The 24,556-nt window shown below is 33.7% G+C and overlaps 2 protein-coding genes across 3 annotated transcripts; both read left to right on the top strand.

The window, feature by feature from the left end:
- The first annotated feature begins 4,221 nt into the window (after positions 1-4,221).
- On the top strand, positions 4,222-6,209 carry LOC114411241 (60S ribosomal protein L34). Its single transcript, XM_028374985.1, has 4 exons — positions 4,222-4,392; positions 4,535-4,614; positions 5,608-5,717; positions 5,805-6,209. Exons 1-4 carry the CDS (start codon positions 4,314-4,316, stop codon positions 5,896-5,898), a joined length of 363 nt encoding a protein of 120 aa, XP_028230786.1. The 5' UTR covers positions 4,222-4,313; the 3' UTR covers positions 5,899-6,209.
- A 12,824-nt stretch (positions 6,210-19,033) lies between these two features.
- LOC114411230 (TMV resistance protein N-like) lies at positions 19,034-24,349 on the top strand. Of its 2 annotated transcripts, XM_028374980.1 has the most exons (7): positions 19,034-19,159; positions 19,438-19,648; positions 20,106-20,615; positions 20,691-21,798; positions 21,953-22,231; positions 22,337-23,134; positions 23,271-24,349. In XM_028374980.1, the coding sequence occupies exons 2-7, from the start codon at positions 19,551-19,553 to the stop codon at positions 23,895-23,897; spliced, it is 3,420 nt and encodes a 1,139-aa protein (XP_028230781.1). In that variant the 5' UTR covers positions 19,034-19,159; positions 19,438-19,550; the 3' UTR covers positions 23,898-24,349. The 2 variants fall into 2 exon arrangements, with proteins under 2 accessions (XP_028230781.1, XP_028230778.1); XM_028374977.1 differs by lacking the exon at positions 19,034-19,159 and having other exon boundaries at positions 19,197-19,648.
- Positions 24,350-24,556: the final 207 nt, after the last annotated feature.

Below are 24,556 nucleotides of genomic sequence, written 5' to 3'. Positions count from 1 at the left end.
TATTGTTAGCAACCCATCTTCATAAGAAACCTCACGCAACGCAATCTCTTCCCATATACGGTGACCGTGACACCAAAAAGGCTTATAATAACTATGATATAACAATAACAATAAAATTACATTTTTTGCATCAATGAACAAACTTAACTACCTTAACAAAGCCCAAAGCAAAGGTTAAAAAAAAAAAGAAGAAATATCTGGTCTTGATATTCTAGCACTGACGAGATGATCAATGATCAAGCGCATTCGGTCCAGTACAGTAATTGAGAACGTGGCTCCACACCCACTGAACAAACTACAACAGGGTCACTTATTGCTGAACACAGAATGAACAAACTACTTTATAATAAAAATTTAATTTTAACTTATAGAGTCTTGAGTAAAACTACAACAGGGTCTCAGCCAAACAAAAAAGAAAAGCAAAGCATAAACATAAAGGCATGGGATTAAAGGACAAGAGAAAATAACAGTGAGGGTATCTATTATTGAAACAAAACATGTAATACTAGCTGATTGTGTAGAGATGGACTCCAATACAGAAATTGGTTTTCTCTTTCTTGTTGCTGCACTTATTTGTTTATTATTAATTGCATACTATATAATGTTAGTCTAATTATAACTGATAAGGGAATACAAACAGGACATACCAATCCGTTTATCCTTTTTAAAAATTTATGGCTGGCCATCTAGCTGGCATATATTAACAAGAAGTGCTCGTATATGATCCAGCTTCAAAGAAATTGGGGAAAGGACGAAACAATCCTAATTATTGGATATGGAATTTCTGCAATAAGTGACTGACCAAAGCAAAGAACTCTCACACTTATCTCTCAACTAATAACTTTCAGGCTCAGTATATATTTATTTAACCTAGTATGACTGAGATTGACTTCCTATGTAAAAGGTGGCCACCACTTCCCATGTATAAAATCAAAAGTTGTGATACTCAAAGGGAAAAAGAACATAATATCTTGATAGAAAAGAAAAGCCATCTTATGGTGTAGAACAAACCTTGCAGAAACTATCATCACTCCCAGAGTAAATAAGATGGCTAGTTTCATCAGCAAAACATACAGTGTTCACATCAGACTGCGACATAAAATGAAAACCAAATGTTAGAACCTCTATGGACTAATATTTTTTAACCATCAGAAGTTAGCACACTAGGAAAATAACTTCTGCATCGAAATGAAAAAAGGATTTAAGTCCAATCCAATTCATATGTTTTGGCTTGGACATTTTATTTTTTAATTTATTTTGGTTGCTTGGGGTGAGGTAGGGGGTACTAAGAAGCAGTGTGATTCTCCAGCAAGATTATTCGTACCAACTCTGGATTATCTATTCCAGATATTACAAAGGAAAATAATGGATTAGACCTTCAATGTACCCCTCAGCCAAAAAGATAGTGCAGAAAATTTGTTCATTACAAGTAGTAATTCCATATTTGATTACCAAAGTTATTCTCTCAAATGATCTTGATTCTGCACTTAAGCAAACGTAGACTTAGCATTGTAGCTGAAAGAGAATCTAGGAATAAAATCAACATTCATCCTTAGGATATGAAAATCTACCCATGTTCTCCAAATTTATTGTACATTTTAACTTCTATTTCCAAATATATCAATTAAACACGATCTCAAATAAAATTTCACATGCACTGCTGTAAACGCACTGCCAATACATAGAGTGGTTCATATTCAATTGAGCAATCTATCACACAGAATATAAAACTGTCCCTTCATGTTGCATAATCAATTCTATATAGCTTGTAGAGACTACAATTATATCATGAAATCATGAAATTTAAATCCTTCTGCAACAAAAATACATAAACCAATAGATATCAAACAATAGCCTAAAGCACACAAATCCAATAATTTACCGGGGGCTCCCCTCTTCAAATCTTGTACGCTTTTCAACTTTGAGAAAAGAAAATTTGAGAAACGAAAAGGAAATAAGAGTGAAGAGTGAAAAGTGAAAAAAGAAAAGAAAAAAAATGGAAAGGGGAAAATCATAGAACGAACACAAACACTTATTACAGCAAAGAAAAACACAATTGAAATGAATGAACAAAGAATCATAGATTTACTCAGTCATTGGAAGCACGAACAGCGGAAACAGTTAAATCGAACGAGAATAGGGAAATTGGAAAATAAGAATGCGCGATTGAAGCAATGAGAAGAGAACGAGAAGGAAACCCAACGAGAGAGAGACCTAAAAGTGTGAACGAGAAGGATTGTTGAAGAGAGTTAAGAAAATGTGTGAAGAGGAGGAAAAAAATTTTAAACTTTTATTAATTTGGTTGGCTTTGAAGGAAACCCATTACTTTTTCTCAACAATTCCTTTCTGGAGGATTGGTTTGCAAGCTTGGAACCACACAAAATTTGAAACTTTCACCTCACTTTTTTCTTTATCTACCTTTTTTAATTATTTCCTTTTCTTGTAATGTTTTGTTCTTAATTAATATGTAGTAGCTTAGCTAGCTATAGCTTCCTTAGTTTCTAGTTGTCCATCTATAAACTTTTATTTTTGTTTAAATGATGTGTATCTTCTATTAAATGTAATCTTATTTGAATTAAATAGAATTATTATAAATAGAATTGTTGTACGGGCAAGAAACTTTTATTTTATATTTTGAATATTTCATATTAAATAATTTAGAAATCTATATATTTTCTCACTATTTTATTTTTATCTTCATTTTTTTAAAAGCTTATCTTTTTCTATTTTTTTAATCAAACAAATACTAATATTGCCACATCATTTGAATGTCTTTCGCAATTTTTTTTGCCTATACTGTGCTTTTGTCTACATCAAATAATGATTGGTACAAGTGGTTGAGTTTTACCTACATTAGTTAGTTGTAGGTAAAAATATTTTTGAGATTTACCTACACTAATTCATGTCTCTAGGAAAAAAGCGTTTGTAAGCTTAGGTTATTTTTCTTGTAGTAACACCAATGGATTGTAGGTACAAGTTTTATAAAATTTTACCAACACCAAGTAATTGTAGGTATAAGTTTTTTAAAACTTTATCAACACTGAGCATTTGTAAGTACATATTTTTGAATTTTATCTATGACAAATAATTGTAGGTATACGTATCTTTTGACTTTTGCCTATATTAATTTATGTGTGTAGGCAAAAGCCTCCTTAGATATATGTTATTTTTCTTGTAGTGTCAAAAATAGTTGAAGTTAAATTAATAACTAGAAAATCTTGTTATTAATGAACAATTGTTTTTTTTCGCCAAATGAGAGCATTTTTTTTGTTTTGTTAATGATCATTTGAGATTCGTGTTGAATTATTATTATCCATTTTTTTTTTCCAAAATTCATAAAATATTTTACACTTTAATTATTTTTTTAATTTACAATTTCTAAATCGTAGTGTATTTTTTTTTGTTTTTATGACTTTAAAGTCATTTTCAGTATTTTTTAAATTTTTTTTTATAGAAACCGTAAATTCATTTATTATTTCTATTTTTTTATTATATTTTAAAAAAAATTGTAAATAATTTTCAATTTAATTATTTAATAAATAAATGTCTTTAATTTTTTTTAGTTTTATGTAATATTATGTATGTATATATTTTTTATATGGTTTTATTTAATAATTTTTATATTTTTTTTGCATATTGTTTTATTTAATATATTTAAATTTTGTGAAATAATTTTATTTAAAATTTTCTTAATTTTTGGTATTTTAATTTATTTAATATATTTTTTATATTTATTTTTTTCAATATTATCTATATTTTTTATATAATTTTATTTAATATATTTTCTATATTTTTTTTTACTGATATTAAAAAGTATTATTTGTTTTTTAAATTAAAAAATAATTTATTATTTTTTTACAACTTCTGTAAAAAATTAAATAAAAATATCTTAAATAAATTTAAAGTCATAAAAACAGAAAAAAGACTATAAATTAAAAGTCGTAAAATTTTATAAAAAATTAATTAAATTCGTAAAATTTTCGACTTCATTTAAAAAAAATAAAAGTTTTATTATTTTCAACTCAAAATCGTAACTTATTTCAATTTAGGTAATAATTTAAAATAAACCCTCATGTAATTAAAAAAAAATCCCATTTGGTCGTTTTGCTGGTAGCATCCATCCGACGGTGAGGGATGAGCGTGTGTCTAGAGCCGTTAGATGTAGGGCATCCAAACAAAACCCCTGCATTGCAATCGCCCTTTTATAGCTCCTTGCGGCGCAACTTCTTCCTTCCTCCGAAAACCCTAACAACACAGGCGCAGACGCAAACGCAAACGCAAACGCAAACGCAGAGCGTGATCCATTGACGAAGATGGTGCAGCGTCTCACCTACCGCAAGCGGCACAGCTATGCCACCAAGTCCAACCAACACAGGGTCGTCAAAACCCCTGGTAATCAAATCCCTCCCTCACTGATTATGCTTCGGATCGGAACAATTTTTGTTTTTGTTTTTGTTTTGTTTTAAAAAAAAAGTTTTTGGTATTAATTGGTTCTGCTGGGTACGTCGTGTTTGGTTCTGTGGGAATAATGCAGGTGGGAAGCTCGTTTATCAGACTACCAAGAAGAGGGCCAGCGGACCCAAGTGCCCCGTCACTGGCAAGAGGATTCAGGGGGTGCGCTTTCTGTTACTCTTTCAATTTTTTCTTCTTTTTTGTTGTGTAATTTTCAGTGTTCGGTTGTTCATTTTTTTTAATGTTACTTTATGAACATTGTTAAGGGTAGTGTTAGATTAAAACCAGCTAGTGTGTATAATGCAAACTTCCTAAGACTACAATAAATAGATAGATTAAGGAGCAGTGGTGAGTAATATCTTGTGTTTTGATTATTATATAAGAGGGCTCACCCTGATACAGCGATAAAGTGGTGCATTGGTGACCTGTCTTGGTTTCGAACCAGGAAACAGCCTCTTTGCATATGCAAGGGTAAGACTGCTTACAATATCCATCCCCCATACCTTCACATAGCAAGGAGCCTCCGGGCAATGGGGTACACTAGTTTGATTATTGTATAAGTTGACATGTGTTATTTAGTGCTGCTTATAGCTTCATGTTATGTGATAATGTTTGAACACATGGATTTATTCTTGTTTATCCATGACTCCCTGCTTTAAATATTTGTTTATTTTACTTATAGCATTTTGGTTATCAAAGAGTTGAGTTTTATATGTTTTATTACTTACCTTCCAAGCCTGTGAACAAGGTTATGGAATTTACAGGATATGTTTGAAACATCATTTGGTCAAGTTGATCACCGAACCACTGAGAAAATGTGAACGAGCTGAATCAAGCACACTAGTATCTAGTTTGTGCTTAATAATTGTTTTTTCTCTTCATAATTTGGATTTCTAAATTTTAATATTGATGGATGATATGTGGAATGTCATGTGGATCAGTCTCTGGTTGATTCTTTGGCATACAATGAATATATGATGCAGATATATTTTGTATGGTGAATGATTTTTCTTAGTGATTGTTCTGTTCAAGTATATTCGGGCTCCCTTGGATTACCAGATGTTTTTTTGCTTTACGTGAGGGACATTATGTTTCCTGTGTTTGGATAAAATTACATATCTTTTTCAAATTCTAATTTATGCTTGACAATTGCAGATTCCACACTTGAGGCCTGCAGAGTACAAGAGGTCAAGGTTACCCAGAAACCGTAGGACTGTCAACCGTGCATATGGTGGAGTTTTGTCTGGAAGTGCCGTCAGGGAGAGGTTTGTTTTACTAGACTTTTAACAGCTATATATTATAATAACTCGTATGATTTAATTGTTTGCTTACATTTATCTCTGGTTCTATAGGATTATCCGAGCCTTCTTAGTTGAAGAGCAAAAGATTGTGAAGAAGGTCTTGAAGATCCAGAAGGCAAAGGAAAAGCAGGCCTCAAAGGCTTGAATTTGAAAAACACAATGAGACACATCTTTTTGGAGGACTGTTAGGTTTGAGTGGTTATAGTAAATCACAAATTTTATTAGAGTTGTTCTCATGTTAATTGTGCTTTTATTATTTGGCTTGTTTGAACTCTTTCTAGAGCAAGTGTTAAAGTTGTCGACAATGCCATTACGATACAGTTTTGTTTGTCTCATTGTCTTTTGATGGTTTATTGGTATCATCTTGTTTCTTTATATTCTAATAGAACTTTGTAATTCCACTCGAATTGGGTATATCTCAATTCTGACTGCTTTACTGGTGGCATTCTGCAAATATATTTTTTTTTTTTGCTAACTACAATTTTTTCCACTTTTTCCTGGCAAACCTTCTCGACAAATTTGAAATAAGCGAACAAGAGAAACTAATTTTTGCCACTTGGTTACTGATGAAGGTTGGTGTTTCGCTTGCATGCTGTGTTATCGATCTGTGCCTCAAGACGTTCAGTCATCAGTGTGTTTTTTTTGGACATGTTTTGTGGCAGATTTTTTAGAAATAAATAGTTTTTTAAAGCTATTTTGTATAATTAGAAAAAAAATGTAGTGCAATGGTGGCTTGAAGGAGGTCTCAATAATTGACACAATTCAAGCATTGTGGACAAGTTCTTTAAATCTGATTAGTAGGAGTAACCACAATAAAATGTTGAAGTTGAAATTTTAAACTAATCTTCTCTTGTTCACTAAAAATTAAATTATAAAATTTATTCACAAGAGTGTATATATCATCAACATTGAAAGCTTTATAAAAATCCTTAGGAGCTAAAGTAGAGCTTAAAGTTAAAAGTTTCATTGTTTGCTCACTAAACCTAGCATTTACTTCCTACTTATCTACTACAATTAAAAATATGTTCACTTTGAAATAATGTTATATTGTGACATGATCTTTTTGATGTCGAGAGTGCCCATGACGTGCTGCATAGGTAACACTAAAATCAGGAATAAAAATGTCATGTTGCTCACAAAACAATACCACATCTTTCAACAAAGCTTGCCAACCATCATTTTTTAACTTTTGAATCAACATTTTAGGAGAACTGACAAGTTTTATAGCATTAAGTATATCTTGAGATTGTTGTTGAAAAGCTTTACAAAGACGGTCAATAATCCCTATAATCTCTTTCATCATGTGCAAAATCAATTCAAATGAAGACAAAAAATTATAAACAACATCAGCATCTCCCCTTTAAGAATAAGTTGATCTATCAACTATAATTCTTTGGAGAACCACACAAGTCGCGTATTTCTCTTTTAAGAGTGGCAACCATAGTGTCCTTTACATGCACAAGATCAAAAAGTAATTCTTTTATATGACTAGTTTTATCTACATACCTCAAAACAATAGCCTTATGCTCTCTTCTTGATTTATTACGTGCTTCATCAACAATAATGTAAAATTTAATATTTCCAATCTCTTCACATATATGACTTCTCACTTTTCTAGAAAAAATATGTAAGATTTCTTTTTGGATTTGACGAGAAATATATTTTGAATTATATGTAGCATTCTTTAACCACTACTAAAAAAGACTTTTAATCAACATTGGTTCAACAAAAATCGTCATTAAGATTAACATGGTGAAATTTTTGAAATTAAATTCAAATTGTCCTACATTAGTTATCAAAAAATAGTCATGGAAATAACTTTTAAACATCGATTTTTTTAATAACCATCTCAAATGAGATGGCCAAGATCAATTTATTGAAAACCATTCTTGAATGGGCTTAGATCAATACTCATTTTCTCCCTCACTCTCTTTAGTCTCTCAAGCCCTTCCCATGTTTATCTTCTTCTTAGAGGTTGAGAGGAGTGACACCACCAACAACGTGAGAAGCTTCCAATTCCATTGAGTTAGGGTTTAAAGAGTTTGAGGATTTGAATCACGTTGACCTCTATGAAGTAGACTAGAGAAGTTTGCACCATTGTCGTTGTCCTCCACCTTTAGATCCGTTGTCTTCTACCTCTTCCACGGTGCTGTAGAATGTGATGGACACACGCAAAGCCTAGAGCACTGATACCAAATATTTTTGTAAATAAATCACACTTGTGTAATAAGAGGGAATAAATCATCAAGAGAGGGACTCAATTGTAATTAGTTAAGGGGATAGTTAGAATAACAGACTTTCCCAACTGGGAAGTAGTTAGACAGTTAGAGGGGGTAGTTACCCATAAATAGAGGTTGACCCTCTTTGATTCAGTTTTTTATTAGAAAATTTTGTAAAGAATACTCTTGTATATCCATTTCCTTTGTAAGGTTCGGATGTCATTCCTTCATTGGCTTCCTTACTCTTTTCTGTAATTCTTTGAGTCTTCTCCTAGATTTAGCTTAACAAGTGGTATCAGCCTGTAACCTTCCAAGCGTGACCAACCATGGCGGATGCTACACAGAATCACGTTCTCAAATGTGAAATTGAAGATCGCATGGAAAATCGTCTCAGTTCCAAGATTGATGAAAGATTCATGGAGATGGCAGCTTCGATGCAGCAAACTCTTCACGATTCCCTAACGCAATCATTAGCCTTGTCAATGTTACAACAAATGCAAGACCTTCTACACAACAACAATAATGATGCAAATCATTCTCCAACGGAGGGAAACCCAATTCGAGGTGAGATGTCTTCTTATTCTTGTGGAACACGTCTAGCTAGAATTGATTTCCCGCGTTTTTCTGGTGATGATGTTAAACAATGGTTAATTCAATGTGATACGTTCTTTTCTATTGATAACACACCTGAGGAGTTTAAGGTAAGGTTGACGGTGGTACATTTCGAAGGGAAAGCCTTTCAATGACATAAATCTTATGTGAAATATGTAGGATTGCAAAACTTGATGGTGGTTGTTTACGGCACAAAGTTAAACATGTCTACAGTTAGAGGATTCCAGTGGACAATTCAACAAACCAAATTCACTTCTGATATGTTACTCATTCCATTGGGATGCTGCGATTTGGTCTTGGGAGTGGAGTGGCTGGTTTCCTTGGGTGATATTGTATGGAATTTTAATAAGTTGCAGATGGAGTTCTATGTTAAGGGAAGGAGACATGTGTTGAGAGGGGCCTTCACTGGGCTGAAAACAGTTAAGAAGCAACAATTGGGGAAGGCTATGTTAACTGGTGTTCATTTGTCAATTTTGCAAGTATGTGATGTACAAAGGGGTCTTCTGAACTCACTTACTACTCAAGCTGTTGATAAAGAAGTCTCTCATGTTGTTGTCAAGTTATTGGATGAGTTCTCTGATTTATTTCAAGAACCTAGTGGGTTACCTCCTAGCAGACCTGGTCATGACCATTAGATTCCACTAGTTCCAGGTGTTGGTCCTATCAGTAAGAGACCATACAGGTATGCTAAACAACAGAAAGATGAGATTGATAAGTTAGTACATGAATACTTGTCGACTAGTATAATTCAAAATAGTAGTAGTCCCTTTGCAAGCCTAGTAGTTTTGGTGGGTAAAAAGGATGGATCATGGAGGTTGTGTGTGGATTACACGAATCTTAACAAGCATACGGTTAAGAACAAGTTCCCAATTCCTTTAGTAGATGATCTGTTGGATGAATTGGTTGGTTCTAGCATTTTCTCCAAAATCGATTTGAGGTCAGGATATAATCAAGTGAGAATGGATCCTGCTGATGTGTATAAGACTGCTTTTAAGACTCATGCTGGGCATTTTGAATACTTAGTGATGCCCTTTGGTCTCACTAATGCACCTGCAATATTTCAAGGGCTTATGAACTTAGTTTTTAAGAAGTTTTTGCGAAAGTTTCTGCTGGTGTTCTTTGATGACATTTTGGTTTACAACTGTTCATTAGAAGACCATTTGCTGCATTTACACAAAGTTTTGGTAACTATAAGGGAAAATTCCTTGTTTGCTAAGAGGAGTAAGTGCTATATTGGGGTTTCTAAGATAGAGTACCTTGGCCACTTCATTTCTAAGGAGGGGGTATCAACTGATCCAGCTAAAGTGCACGCAATAGACCAGTGGCTATTACCTCAGAATTTGAAACAACTTAGAGGTTTCCTGGGGTTAACTGGATATTACAGAAGGTTTGTCAAGGGATATGGTGGCATTGCTAAACCCTTAACTAACATGCTTAAAAAAGATAACTTTATATGGTCTGATGCAGCAAAATTGGCTTTTCAGCAATTGAAGAAGAAACTTATTGAGGCTCCAGTTTTGGCTTTACCTGGCTTTTAAAAAATCTTTGTGGTGGAGGTGGATGCTTCAGGTTTGGGAATTGGAGCTGTCTTGATGCAAGATCACCATCCTATAGCTTACATAAGTAGACATTTGAATAACCAACAACAGTCTTACTCTACTTATGAAAAGGAGTTACTGACTGTCCTAAAATGGAGAAATTATTTGCTGAATACTCATTTTATCATCAGAACTGATCATCGAAGCTTGAAGTTCATTTTGGCTAAAAAATGAACTATTGGATTTCAACAAAAGTGGTTGGTAAAATTAATGGAGTTTGATTTTTCAATTGATTATAAGCAAGGACATGATAATCTAGCTGTTGATGCCTTGTCTCGAGTGGAACCAGTTGCTTGTCAAGTTCTTGCTGTTCACCAGGTGGTTTCTGAATTGGTGATCAAGATTAAAGCATCTTGGGATTCAGATCCTACAGTTCAAAGGTTGATTTTGTAACATCCCATTTTTTAAAAACTAATTTAAAAATGATTTTTATTTATAAATAAATAGATTTTTAGAAAATGATGAGGTTTTTATAATTAAATAAATAATGAGAAATAATGGTTTGAAGGAAAAAAAAAGATATTTGATTTATTCATTTGATAGGAAATAAAGCAGAGTTCTTTTTGATAAAATAATAAAAATAAATAAATAGAATAAATAATAGGTTGTGAGTATCCTAGATATAAATAGAGACATGTTAGGTTTGAGACTGACAATAGCTTCTACGCCTCCTCTTCTTCTCAATTTCGTTTTCCCTTCTCCTCCTCCCAAAACCCTTTCTTTTTCCCGTATACCACCAAACATGTCTCAGAAAAACAATGATCTTGGACTCATTCACCGTTGAATTGTTATGAAATTTGAGAACTATGTTTGGAACTCATTAACGAATATTTTCACCGTTGGGAATTACAAAAACATGTTGGAGCTGAGAGAAATACCCTTTGCACCATAACTTTTTCTTTTCCCGTAAAAATCCCAAAACTGTCTCAATAAAACTACGATCTTAGATTTTTTAACCGTTGGATTGTTGTGAAATTTTTTTATGTGGTGTGTGATTCATTTCCGCACGTCTTTACCGTTAAGATATGTAAAATAACATTGGTGGAGGGAGAAATACTCATCGTATGTAGACAGTGGAATGAAGGCTTCAATCCCTTTTTCTTCTCTCTAACGTTTGGGTACCCTATCAGAGCAGTCAAAGGAAAAACTTGAGGAATCACAAGAACTTACTAGAGATGCCACTATCATTGTCAGAATATACACGTGAGCCTGTTTAGAGGTAAGGGATGAGTTTATCGCAATTGGGGTTAGAATGAATATGTATATGGATCCTTAGAGTATTAAATTGGGGTTTATTTTGGGATGTTTATTGAATTATAATTTTTCATTTATGATTATAAATACAATATTATTGTGTTTTACTTACCAATTGATATTCTGATGAGAATTGATTGATAAACTTGAGTGCTCTTGATGTTTTTGTGTTTTGACCCATGATTTTGATATAATTGTGTGAAATTATCTGAGGGTTTTACTCCCCATGTTGTGATAAACCTTTTGTATAAATTGTTATGTGAGATTATGAAATTGTGATTTAAATTGTGAGTATGTGATAAATTGAACCTGTGACGAAAGGTGAAATACATGTGAATTAAAATGTGTGTATTGAGTTGTGATCTATGAACTGTGCAATCACACAATTGTAAGACCTTTTAAGGGCAACAAGTATTGTGATGAGATCCACTGTGGGAACCCGACGAGTTTAATCACAAGCACGATGAGTTAAAATGATTTTGAAAACAATTGAGTAGTTGTGTGTATTACATAATTCATAGGTAAAGTGTGTATGATTCATGAGGTGTGATAACATGCTATTTTGGGATTATACCATTGTGATTGAGATTGAATATATGTGATAAATTGAGTGGGTATTGACTCGTAATATATTAGTGCATTGAGATGTTGCGTGCATTGAGTTGTGAGCTATGAATTGTACAATCAAACGACTATAAGACCCTTTAAGGGCGACGGGTTAATGCTAAGACCCTTTAAGTGCGGCGAGTTAATGCTAAGACCCTTTAAGGGCGACAAGTTAATGTGCGACGAGTATTGTGATGGGAACCTCTGTGGGGACCCATCGAGTTTAATCACAAGCACAACGGGATAAAACTATTTTGAGAACAATTGAGGAGTCGTGTGTTTTGTACAGTTCATAGATAGAGTTTGTGTGCTAAAATGTTTTCTGGGTTGTACCTGAATTAGGAGGGAGATGCCCTGACGAACTCTTCGGAGTGTAGGCCTTGGGGGTATATACATCCGGTTTGAGTGCTCCTTTAAGCTTATGTTGATCTTATACGGTTGAAGTATTCTGGAAAAACAGCGTAACCCTAATTGATCTCCCTATGATTTTACCTAGTGAGAGTGACTTGACTTGCTAGTGTGTGGTTTTTCTTGTCATGTACTCCTAGGCGCCCGACAAGGTTTTTCACTGGCATGGTACCACATTGCTTATAGGATTGAGTCTTAGTGTATCTGTTGCATAATGCTTGTGTATTTATCGATATGGATTGATTTAGTGATATTGTGTTTTGATCATTGAGTACGTGAATGTTGTGAAAACGAATGAGACGTGTGGTGTTGTGACGTGATGTTGTGCGGTAAAGTGGTGAAATAACGTGAGCTATGCTTAAGTAAGTTGTATTTTGTTTATATGATATTTATACCTATATGTTGTCTTGTTTCTCTCTATTAGTTAGGAATGTGATAACTCACTCCCCGTGTGTTATTTGTGTTTGGATCCTGTGATGATCTCGAATTTTGTGTTCGTGGGAGCAAATGATTAGATGGATGACTATGAAGAACCTCATGTTAGAGGACACGAGAACACAATGCTCTGATAGGATGTGACATTGGGGTATATGTTTCTATATTAATTGCATGAAATCTTGAATGACCTTGTTTTGAGCCGAGATGATTTATTATTTATTTGGACAAGTTTTATTATAATGGTAAAAAAGTGGAGCGAGATTTAAGAAATCAAAGAAAGAAAATAGGTGCCAAGAAGAGAAATTGAGCACTTGATGGCAGGACATTTATTCCCCGTCCGGACCACATCCCACAATTTACTTGTGATCATATGACTGGCAATACCCTATAGGTTCATTCTTTTATCTTATTAGCTCAAGCAATCACTTTATCAGCATATATTGTTTCTCACTACAATGTCCTGCCAGCTTTGCCAGTTTCAAATAATTTTGTTGAGATTAAAAGCTACGTGTTTAAGGGATATATTAAGGATAATGCTCCCTGTATGGTGTACTCTGTGAGTTATCTTTCACACAGTAATTCATTCATTTACATAGTTTTAGTAGACAACTCATGGAATGGTTATATCAAAATATAACCTATGAAAAAGGATAGCTTTGTCAACTAATTATTGACTGTTTTATTTTATTGTATTCTCTTTTATCTTGCATTTATTGACTTTGTTTCTTTGCATGAAGATTAAATTCAGTTTGGTCTCAAAGGATGCAAGTTTTATCATTAGACAAAGACAAAAGACTAGTACCAATTTCTATGAATAGTAGTGGAGAAAACTCAAAGTAAATTCCAGGTAAGCAATTAAGTCACTAAAGTTGCTTGGTTTGTTTCTTGGTGTTATATTTTCCCAATGTTCATTTCTTTAATTAACATCAGTTCATTATCTGGATGTACAATTAAGGTTAATACTATTTCCATGTGACTAAGTTGTGTATAATTAGTTGAGTTTTGATTAGTTATTCTAAAATCTCAATTTCGCTTGTTGTTTTCCAAGTCTGTGCTTTTAGACTATTGTTGTTTTATCATAGGAAGTGTAAGGATGTGTTTTCAAGTGTAGTGTTCTGTTATATGCTTGATCACATACATATTTATTTGGCCACAATTTGGGTGTTCTGTAATCAAATTTCTTCATGGTAGCTTGAAGAGGTCTAGAAAGTTTCAACCTCAAGATAGGTGCACTTCTTGTGAATTTCCTGGTTTATAAAAAAGGCATGTTAACTTTTCTTTTTCTTTTCATCCACATATAAAACTTTTTGCCAACAAATTAGAATGACTAGATTCCTTACAAACTACATGTTTCTCTCAACAAATTCTTAGTCACACAAATTTCTCTAGTTGAACAATTGGATCATTAGAATCATGCCTTTGAAGAGGTGAAGATGTTGAATCTGTGTTCTCATATCCATATGTTGTTATTCTCTTAAAAATTGCATCTATTCTTTTATGCTTCATAGTTATATCTATTAAAAATATTACTTCCAAATTAATATGACACTAATGATATAATATAACTCAAAGTATTAAAAAATGATAAGAATATAAATCCAAATAAGATAAGAAGCCACAAAAAAAATATAAAAATGAGAGTTCAATGCAATAAAAAACTACTATACAATCTAATTAATTACATTAGCAAAATAAAGGAAAAAACAACAAGGACCAGACTATGAAAAGCCAAAGCTATAGGCATGTAACAAGACATAAGACATTCATTAAATATTTTTTCCAAATTATAGAAGTCTAAAAACCAAATAAAAGATAACAGTTTCCACACACACCTCAAGTTCTCAACTGTTCAAATATGTAATTCTTAAGATGGCTCTAGGTGATAAGCTAATAGCAAAGTAGTGGCTTCAATAATGCAGTAAAAAAACCATGAAAACAAAAGAAAATGTAGCAAAAATATTGATAAGAAAAAAAATTATTGATAAAAAAGGGAATGGACCGCAACTGCAACTCCACAAGAGAAATTGATAGGAGCCAAAAGCATTGTGTAACAACAAAAGATGAGTGTTGACATGTGTTGTAAAGTTCAATTTTTTTTTATGAGGAACAAAGAGGAAAAATTAGAGAACGGTGTGTACATGAACAAGTTGTTTCTCCTTTATACTTTGTAATTTGCTCCCGTCCAACTCCACAATTACGTAACTTACACAAAGGCTTATTCACTTTTTTTTTTTACTTTTCAAATGGTAATTTGTTTGGGCTACTATGTGTTCTTAGTGTAATGCAATGAAATTTTGGTGACCGGTGTCCAAATCGGCTGTTCACTTTGGATTTAATGCAAGATATACACAACCTAAAATGTATATTCTTATATTAAAATAATTGAGGGGGGGGGGGGATCTTATATTAATATTTATTAGGGTATAAGCAATTTTCTTTTTGTCTTTTCCTAAATCCAGAACTAATCTATACAAATTTAGGGTTCAAAAATGGTGCTTCTTCAATCACTTTCCTTCCAATCTATTGTGGAAGAGCTTTTTACATAGAAGACTTCTCGAATGGCAATGTTTCCCGCTGCTGTTGATTCACCTGATAAGAATTGAATGATGTCCCTGGCACAGATTCAATAATCGGCTTGTCTGCTAGCAAAACTTCCAAGTAGGCATGCATTGATTTTGAGATGAAATCAAGGTTAGATCCACCTTCTAGAATCAATACAACCCTACCTTCAGTAAAACTCATTAACTTCTCCAACCGAACAGAATAATCAAATGGTGTATGTGACACCCTCTATCTCAACATACATATAAATAAATAAAACATAAAAATATTGATCAACAAATTCACATGGATAAAATATTCACATTCACTTCACTATTACCAAATAAGACTTATTAAAAACATATTCGGCTCAAAACAAAGCTGTCAAAGTTTACAAAAGAAATTTTGTTAAATCAGTGAGATAAAATAAAATAAAATAACATCATGCAATTAAAATAAAAACCCATCCTAGTGTCACATCCTATCAGAGCATTGTGTCTCAGCGTCTTCCTCTAGCATGAAGTTCTTTAAAGTCATTCACCTAGTCATCTGTTCCCACAAATACGAGGTTCGAGATCATCACAGGATCCAAAGACAAATACCACACAGAGAGTGAGTTATCACACACAAAAAAACAAAACAAATAAACAAGACATAATCAAAATAAATTATGGAAATATTTATAACATAGTTAAACTTAATACAACCCACGTCACTTCACCACTTTATCCTTTAAAATTCATTTTTCAATCACTAATCACATTACACATGAATCACACACTTGAGTTAAGACGTAATAACACCAATCAATTTCATAATAAACAATTAGCAAACGTTATGCAATAACTATACTAAGACTCAAACCTATATACAATGTAGTACTATGTCAGTGAAAAAACACCCTGGGGTGCTTAGGAGTACATAACAAGACACATCATACAATGGGTATGTCAGGTCACTTTCACTAAGTAAAATCATAAGGTGACTAGTCAAAGTCACTCTATTTTGCGAGAACGCTTCAACCATATGAGATCAACATAGGCTTAAAGAAGTACTTAAACTGAATGTCTTTACCCCTAAGGCCTAAACTCCAAAGAATTCATTAGGGTCTCACCTTCCTGATTCAGGTCCAACCCCAAAACAATTTTTTTGCACACAGATACTGCTCATGAATTATACAATACCCACGACTTCACACTCATGTTTGAAACACGTATAATACATTGCGTTACAATTTAACACTGGTTCCTAACTAGGAAACCTACACTTTTCCTTTAAGATTGCACATAAACACCAATCGGGTTATTGTGTAATTCACAGCTCACAACATAGTATTGTCACATCAAGTGTTAACCACACACTTATTCACAACCAAATCTCATTTCCACAATTTAACATATCATAATGTCACATTCCACCATCACATGTTTATGTGTATCTCATAGAATAACACATGTTCAACTTTGCAATTATACTGAATCTCAATGACAATATTATAATCTCAAAGCAACATGTTATTTTACAATTTATCACATATTCAATTTATAGACTCTGCTCATGAATTATACAATACCCACGACCTCACACTCGTGTTTCAAACATGTTTAACACATTGCGCTACAATTTAACACTGATTCCTAAATAGGAATCCTACATCTTCCCTTTAACACTGCACATAAACACTTTTATCAAGATAAACAATGGTTGAGTTATTGTATAATTCACAACTCACAACACATGTATTGTCACATCAAGTATTAACCACACACTTATTCACAATCAAATCTCATGTCCACAATTTATCATCTCATATTGCCACAATCCATCATCACATGTTCATGTGTATTTCTCAAATTAATACATGTCCAACTTTGCAGTTATACTCGATCTCAGCAACAATATTATAATCTCATTATAATAATTTATCACGCCTCATAACTCATATACACAGCACACACTAATAACATTTATATGACACAAAACATATATATATATATATATATATATATATATATATATATATATATATATATATATATATATATATATATATATTAAATCAAACCACATTATTTTAAATAAAAAAGAGTTTCTACAACAATTAATTTAAGATTACATCAAAAGAAATTACTACTAGGCATTAACCTTACAACTTTTTTTAATTTATTATTTTAGTATTACAATACACACACACACACACAACATGTTGATCATCAGTGTGGGAAAATACAGAACAAGATAATAATTTGTATAAAATAAGTCATTAAAAAGAATATTATTTATAGAATGCTCTAACAGTAGATGTTTGTCTTAAGCTTCTTTGGCCTCCAATGTCACGCATCGTTGGGGAACGTTGGAGCTTTAGTTCTCGGGATGGTCCTCGTATTGGGTGTGTGGTGCTTACACATCGTCACATCTGCTGCCCAACCTGTATCATCAAATAAGTGGCGTGCATCAACTACCCAACCATCAAATACATGTTGCACATATGGGGAGGTGGAAAGGAGCTATGGGAGGCGGAGTCGGCATGGGTGCAGGGCATGGAGGTAGAATCGGCATGGGAGGTAGAGTCGACATGGGTGTGTGTTCGGGTGGTGCCTTTGTAGAGGCAAAAGATGGAGAGTGTTGGCTGGTTAACAAGGTATCCATTTTCAGGAGAAAGGCATCTAGTTTGGTAGCCATGGAGGCTTGGGTGACGGTGAAGTGGGCAATGGTGGCCTCAAGGAAGTCCAGGCTAGGGTTCCAATTGTCGGGTTCCGCCATTAGAGTTCTCAATGAAAGCACCAAATGTTACGATTCAGAAACATGATTCCTAGAGTTAAAGGACTAGGGGTCTCCCAAGATAGAAAAGGTAAGAAAAGGAAAATTGTATTTCTTCTTATTCTCTTTTCATTGCCTCATTACAACTATATATACCTGATACAATAGTTAAAGGACAAGCAAGGCCAATAACAAAAATACTAATTGGTCGAACTCTAGATTTACCCTGATGAACAAAAGGCTTAAGACCCAAAAAAAAAAAAACACCGATTACAGCTGTTACATACATTGTTTATATTAATTATGAAGGCTTATATATGTAAATTATAAAATAGCTCCTTTCAGTTTTACTACCCAAACTACTTATTATTTGATTTTACTACTAACCATTTTTATGTTCGTTTTTGTACTTACTGTCAATGAAAATCTGTTAAATAATGATGTATCACTTTATTAACTTGTATTATTAAATATACTATAATAAGAGTCTTAATTATCTAATGTTCAATTTTATTCTTTTAAAAGGTAAAAATAATCACTTACCTCTTTTAAATAAGGAATTATTCTCTCTTTCCAATTAGGCAATTCTCCTTTAAAGACTAATACGAAGATAATCCAGTTAAATATACAAGTCAGTAGTTAAAAATACATAAAAAAGACATGATTTCTATATAAATAAGATCCATCCACACATTTAAAACTATTTAATTCAAACTCAATTACATGTTTTCCTTGAAGAGAAGACCCATAAAACTTGAACCTTAAATTTTTGGATTAAAATGTGATGTCAGATTCCCTTATTCGATAGCTCGTGGTACACCGATGAGTCCTTACAGCCTATCCCGGAGGGGATTGAGAACCCAAAAAGAGAAAGGTGGAGGGAAGTAAATTGGAAGACAAGCGGAAACACAAAGGGGGAGACACGAAACTTCTGAAAATATTATTAATTGACGAAAATGTAAAGAATGAGGTGAAGTCTATTTGCAGGGTATCAAATAAGCTGTTTAAGTCAACTACGTTATCTTATTCTATTGACTGTGATAATCGCAACCAGCATTTTTTGCCACCTGCTTTCAGTCTTATCTGAATAACAAATCATTAAACTTCTGAATATTTTCACGAGCAATTCTTTTTCAATGCTGTTTTACCAACAAATCAGAGTTATTCAATAAATCATTACTCCCTTTGAAAGAGTTTCATCTAAGAAATTCAAGGGCTTCTTTATGATTTAACCCCTTTACTTCACAGGCTCGCTCAACACCATAAGCATGTAGCAAATGCTTCTAGTTAATCCAATTTGTTGACGACGTCAACCTCGAATTATTGGAATACCTTGATTAACATTCCACAACTTAAAATCAATGGAAATCTTCCGGGAGGTACTTCATTTTGTGCAGAAATTCTTTATTTCGCTGTTCACATGGTGCATTACGTACCTGATAAGAGGCTCGTCCAGGAGGTAATTTATATCCGGTGCATGCTTTGCTTTGTTTTGTTTGGTTAATGTATTACTATTCTGTTAAGCCAGTGACAAACTCTATTATTATTTAATATGTCTGCTATTTTTCTTCTTTGATATTTTTGTTAGTTAATTTTTCTCAAGCAAGAGCTCTATTAACTAATTTCATGAGATAGCGGATGTGCTCGTTAATTGTATAGAAAATTAGGCAAATGGTCATTTTCTTTTTTAGTTTTCTTGGTGACTAATATTCCCCACTGAATTCTTTAGAGCGTGCTTGTCTCATCTTTAAAAAGCTATTTTGTATTGTAAGCAATAGAAAACTTGTCAGTATTTATAATTTGTTTACGTCAATTCACTGGTATCAGCAAGGAAATTGCCTCAATGGATTGCTATTGTGTGACTTTATTTTTCTTGACTCAATTGTTGCTTCTGTTGCCTGATCAAACATCTCAAGAATCAATGCTGTGGCTACCATGCCTAATCCAACATTGGCGTCCTCCTCTTCTTTGGCCTATGAATGGACTTACGATGTTTTCCTCAGTTTTAGAGGTGAGGATACCCGCTTGGGTTTTACCGGACACCTTTATCATGCTCTGTGTGAAGTGGGAGTCAACACCTTCATGGATGATCAAGGGCTGAGGAAGGGAGAAGAAATCACACCATTTCTAATGAAGGCAATTCAAGAATCCAGGATTGCTATTGTGATTTTTTCAGAAAACTATGCATCATCAACGTTTTGTTTACAAGAACTTGTGATGATCATGGAATGCTTAAAACATCAGGGCAGGTTGGTCTGGCCTGTTTTTTATGAAGTGGATCCATCTGATGTGCGCCATCAGAAAGGAAGTTATGCAGAAGCACTAGCCAAGCATGAGACAAGAATCAGTGATAAGGACAAGGTGGAAAAATGGAGGTTAGCTTTGCAAAAAGCTGCAAGTCTATCTGGTTGGCATTCCAATCGAAGGTAAGTTAATTATTATTATCTGTAAGATATTAGAATTTCACTCATTGACATCATTCAAATTTTTCTCTTGGGCAGGTACGAATATGATATCATTCGGGACATCGTTCTAGAGGTCTCTAAAAAGATCAATCGGAACCCTTTACATGTAGCTAAATACCCAGTTGGCTTAGAGTCTCGCGTGCAGAAGGTAAAGTCACTTCTTGATGTTGAGTCAAATGATGGAGTCCACATGGTAGGGATTTATGGAATAGGCGGAATTGGAAAAACAACACTTGCATGTGCAGTGTGCAATTTCGTTGCTGATCAATTTGAAGGTCTTTCTTTTCTTTCTGATGTTAGAGAAAATTCTGAGAAGCATGGACTGGTACACCTTCAGGAGACACTTCTTTCTGATATACTTGAGGAGAAAGACATTAAGTTGGGGAATGAAAAGAGAGGAACTCCAATAATTAAAAGTAGGCTCCGTAAAAAGAAAATTCTTTTGATTTTGGATGATGTTGACAAAATGGATCAATTAGAACATCTTGCTGGTGGACTTCATTCAGTTGATTGGTTTGGTTCTGGGAGCAGAATTATTATAACAACTAGAGATATACATCTGCTAGATTTTTATGGGATTGAAAGAACCTATGAAGTAGATGGATTAAATCAAGAAGAAGCCCTTGAATTGTTCAGCTGGAATGCTTCCAGAAGAAAACAAATTACTCCTAGTTATCAGGAAATTTCAAAAAGAGTAATACAGTATTCTAATGGCCTTCCATTATCTCTAGAAATAATAGGTTCTGATTTATTTGGTAAAACAGTGTTGGAATGTAAGTCAGCATTAGATCATTATGAAACAAATCCTCATGACGATATTCTGAAAATCCTAAAAGTAAGCTATGATGGCTTAAAGGAATATGAGAAGAAAATTTTTTTAGACATGGCTTGCTTCTTTAAAGGATATGAACTTAGTGATGTAAAAAACATACTACATAGTGGTCGTGGCTTAGCTCCAGACTATGCTATCCAGGTGTTAATTGACAAGTGTCTGATAAAAATTGTTCAATGTCGTGTGAGAATGCATAATCTGATTGAGAATATGGGTAAACAAATTGTGCGACAGGAATCACCCACAAATTCTGGTGAACACAGTAGATTATGGTTCTCTAAAGATATTCTTCGTGTTTTAAAAAACAACAAGGTTTGTGCATTATGCTGTGCTTATTTCTCTCTTGAATCTCTCATCTTTCCTTTATAGACAAATACATGGTATAGAAGACCTCTAATTGTTGACTCTCTACATTCCTGTTTTATGTTGACAAAGTTAATCTCAATTTAAATGTTTTGGTTTGAAGGGATCCGATAAAACTGAGATCATCATGTTACACTTGCCCAAAGAAAAAGAAGTGCACTGGGATGGAACAGCATTGGAGAAGATGAAAAACCTTAAAATACTGGTGGTAAAAAATGCTCGCTTTTCTAGAGGACCTAGTGCTCTCCCAGAAAGTTTAAGAGTGCTAAAATGGTGTCGATATCCTGAATCTTCGCTGCCTGCTGATTTTGATGCAAAAAAACTTGTCATATTGGATTTGTCTATGAGTTCCATTACGTTCAAGAATCCAATGATCATGATGGTATCATAGTAGCTAACCTGTCTTGATGTTTATTTGGTCTTGAATATTGATAAGTCCATTTGAAAATTCATAAATTAGTTATTCAGTCATTTTTGCATTTTGCAGAAATTTAAGTACTTGATGGAAATGAAGTTGAGTGGTTGCGAATTACTAAAAGAAGTATCTGACATGTCTGGAGCACCAAATTTGAAGAAACTGCATCTTGATAATTGCAAAAATTTAGTTGAAGTTCATGATTCCGTTGGATTCCTTGATAAACTTGAATGCTTGAACCTTAATCACTGCACTAGTCTTAGGGTTCTTCCTCGTGGCATGTACTTAACTTCTCTTAAAACCATGTCCCTTAGGAGATGCACAAGTCTCATGAGTTTTCCAGAAATTTTAGGGAAGATGGAAAACATAAGGTACCTTGATTTGATTGGCAGTGCCATAAGTGTCTTGCCTTTTTCAATTGGAAATCTTGTTGGGCTCACTAGGCTGAATCTGAATAAATGCACTGGGCTAGTTGAACTACCAATTAGTGTTTTTATGCTGCCCAAACTTGAGAACTTGGAAGCTAACTATTGTGATCGGCTTGCACAAGTACGGAATGGAGAAGGTCAAGATCATGAAACGGTGTCTTCAAGTGTTAGGGATGCTAATTTTAACTATTGTTATCTGACAGAGAAGTTTCTTGCTACTCTTCTTCCTTGCTTGTGCAATGTGACATCTTTATCCCTTAATTCCAGCAATATCACAGTCCTTCCATCATCAATCAGTGCCTGTCTCTCCTTGACCGAACTTTATTTGAATGAATGCAAGGAGCTCCGGGAAATCAGAAGCCTGCCACCAAACATAAAATATCTTTCTGCTATCAATTGCAAATCCTTGACTTCCGAGTCTAAGGAAATTTTACTGAATCAGGTATCTTATCTATGTTTTAAATCTTTTTTCATATTCTTTCAGCAAAAAAAAAGCAAAACAAGGACAAATCTATTGTCGTGATCATAACTTACCCAGGATGTTTACCTATTATATTTTTATTATACATGATTGACAGAAACTACATGAGACTGGGGGTACACATTTCAAATTCCCAGGATCTGCTATCCCAAGTTGGTTGAATTACAGTAGAAGGGGCCCATCCCTGCGTTTCTGGTTTCGTAACAAGTTCCCAGCAATTACTCTATGTGTTGTTGGAGTTTTTGGTAGTCTGCTTAAGTGTAAGATGGACCCTATCTTAACTGCCATGATACAGGCCCCAGTGATTACCGTATTTGCTGCTACAAAATATTCAATTCAGACAAATCATACAATTCTGTCTGATCTGTTGATTGAATTTGGCAGTAATAAATTTGAAAGATTCCTTATTGAGAATAAATGGTACAGTGCAGAGATTTCATTTGAGGATATTTATGGAATAACAGACATTGAATGGATGGGAGTACATGTACAGGAACATAAAACAAACATGGCAGATATTCAATTTACAGAGCCCAAGCTTACAATGGTAGACAGTAAATTCTGGATTCACTTTATTACTGATGTCGGAAAACAATTGAAATGTGGTGATGCCTATTACTGTTATCTCCCACCATTGAGACCAAATGAAGGAGGCGAAGACTATGACTGGCTTCAAGTGTACATTCTGATTCTCTCTGTGGGACTCCATTGTCTCCTTCTCTGAAATTCTTCCGTGTCTCAGAGCAGATTTTAGGATGCTTCTACATTTTCTATCAGCTTTACATACTGCATAGCCATTCAGAGTTCTGTCAGTTCCTCTGTTTCTGCCTAATTTTCTCCTCTGTTTTTAGGATGTTTTGTGTGGGATGAGTTCATTTAGCTGAAAATCTTGCAATAATAACTTTATCACTCTTTGAAAGTGTGGAAGTGATAGCCTTTAAATTGGAATCCAGTAAGAAGCAAATTGAATGTGCAGTGATTCACTGTAAAATGCTGTTCTGTTGATTGATGCTACTAACTAGTAGTGTCTAAGCAGTTTATAATAAGATGGAGCATTTCTAGAAAATCAAAAGAATGCAAGGTACTGCTATCATTATTGCAGTCGGGGTTGTTGGTTATAAGAAAATTAAACTCGCAAAAATAATATATACTAAAGGTTAAATTGACCGTGCACAATTGTTAAATTATACATGTGAATTTTGTTAATTTATTCGACATTGTAAAAATATGATATAATTCTATGTCGGTGAAGTTATTATTCCCATGAGACTTTCTACGACACACATGCATGCAAAAAAATGAAAAACATTAACAAACTGAAAGAACAAGAATTGTGTCGTGTGTATGTGCGTTTGTAAAGAAAGACCGCAAACACTGTTTTCA

This window comes from Glycine soja, chromosome 1 (assembly GCF_004193775.1).
Source record: "Glycine soja cultivar W05 chromosome 1, ASM419377v2, whole genome shotgun sequence".
Lineage (NCBI taxonomy): Eukaryota > Viridiplantae > Streptophyta > Magnoliopsida > Fabales > Fabaceae > Glycine > Glycine soja.
Note: the sequence above shows the minus strand (reverse complement) of the source record. Positions and strands in the feature narration are given on the sequence as shown.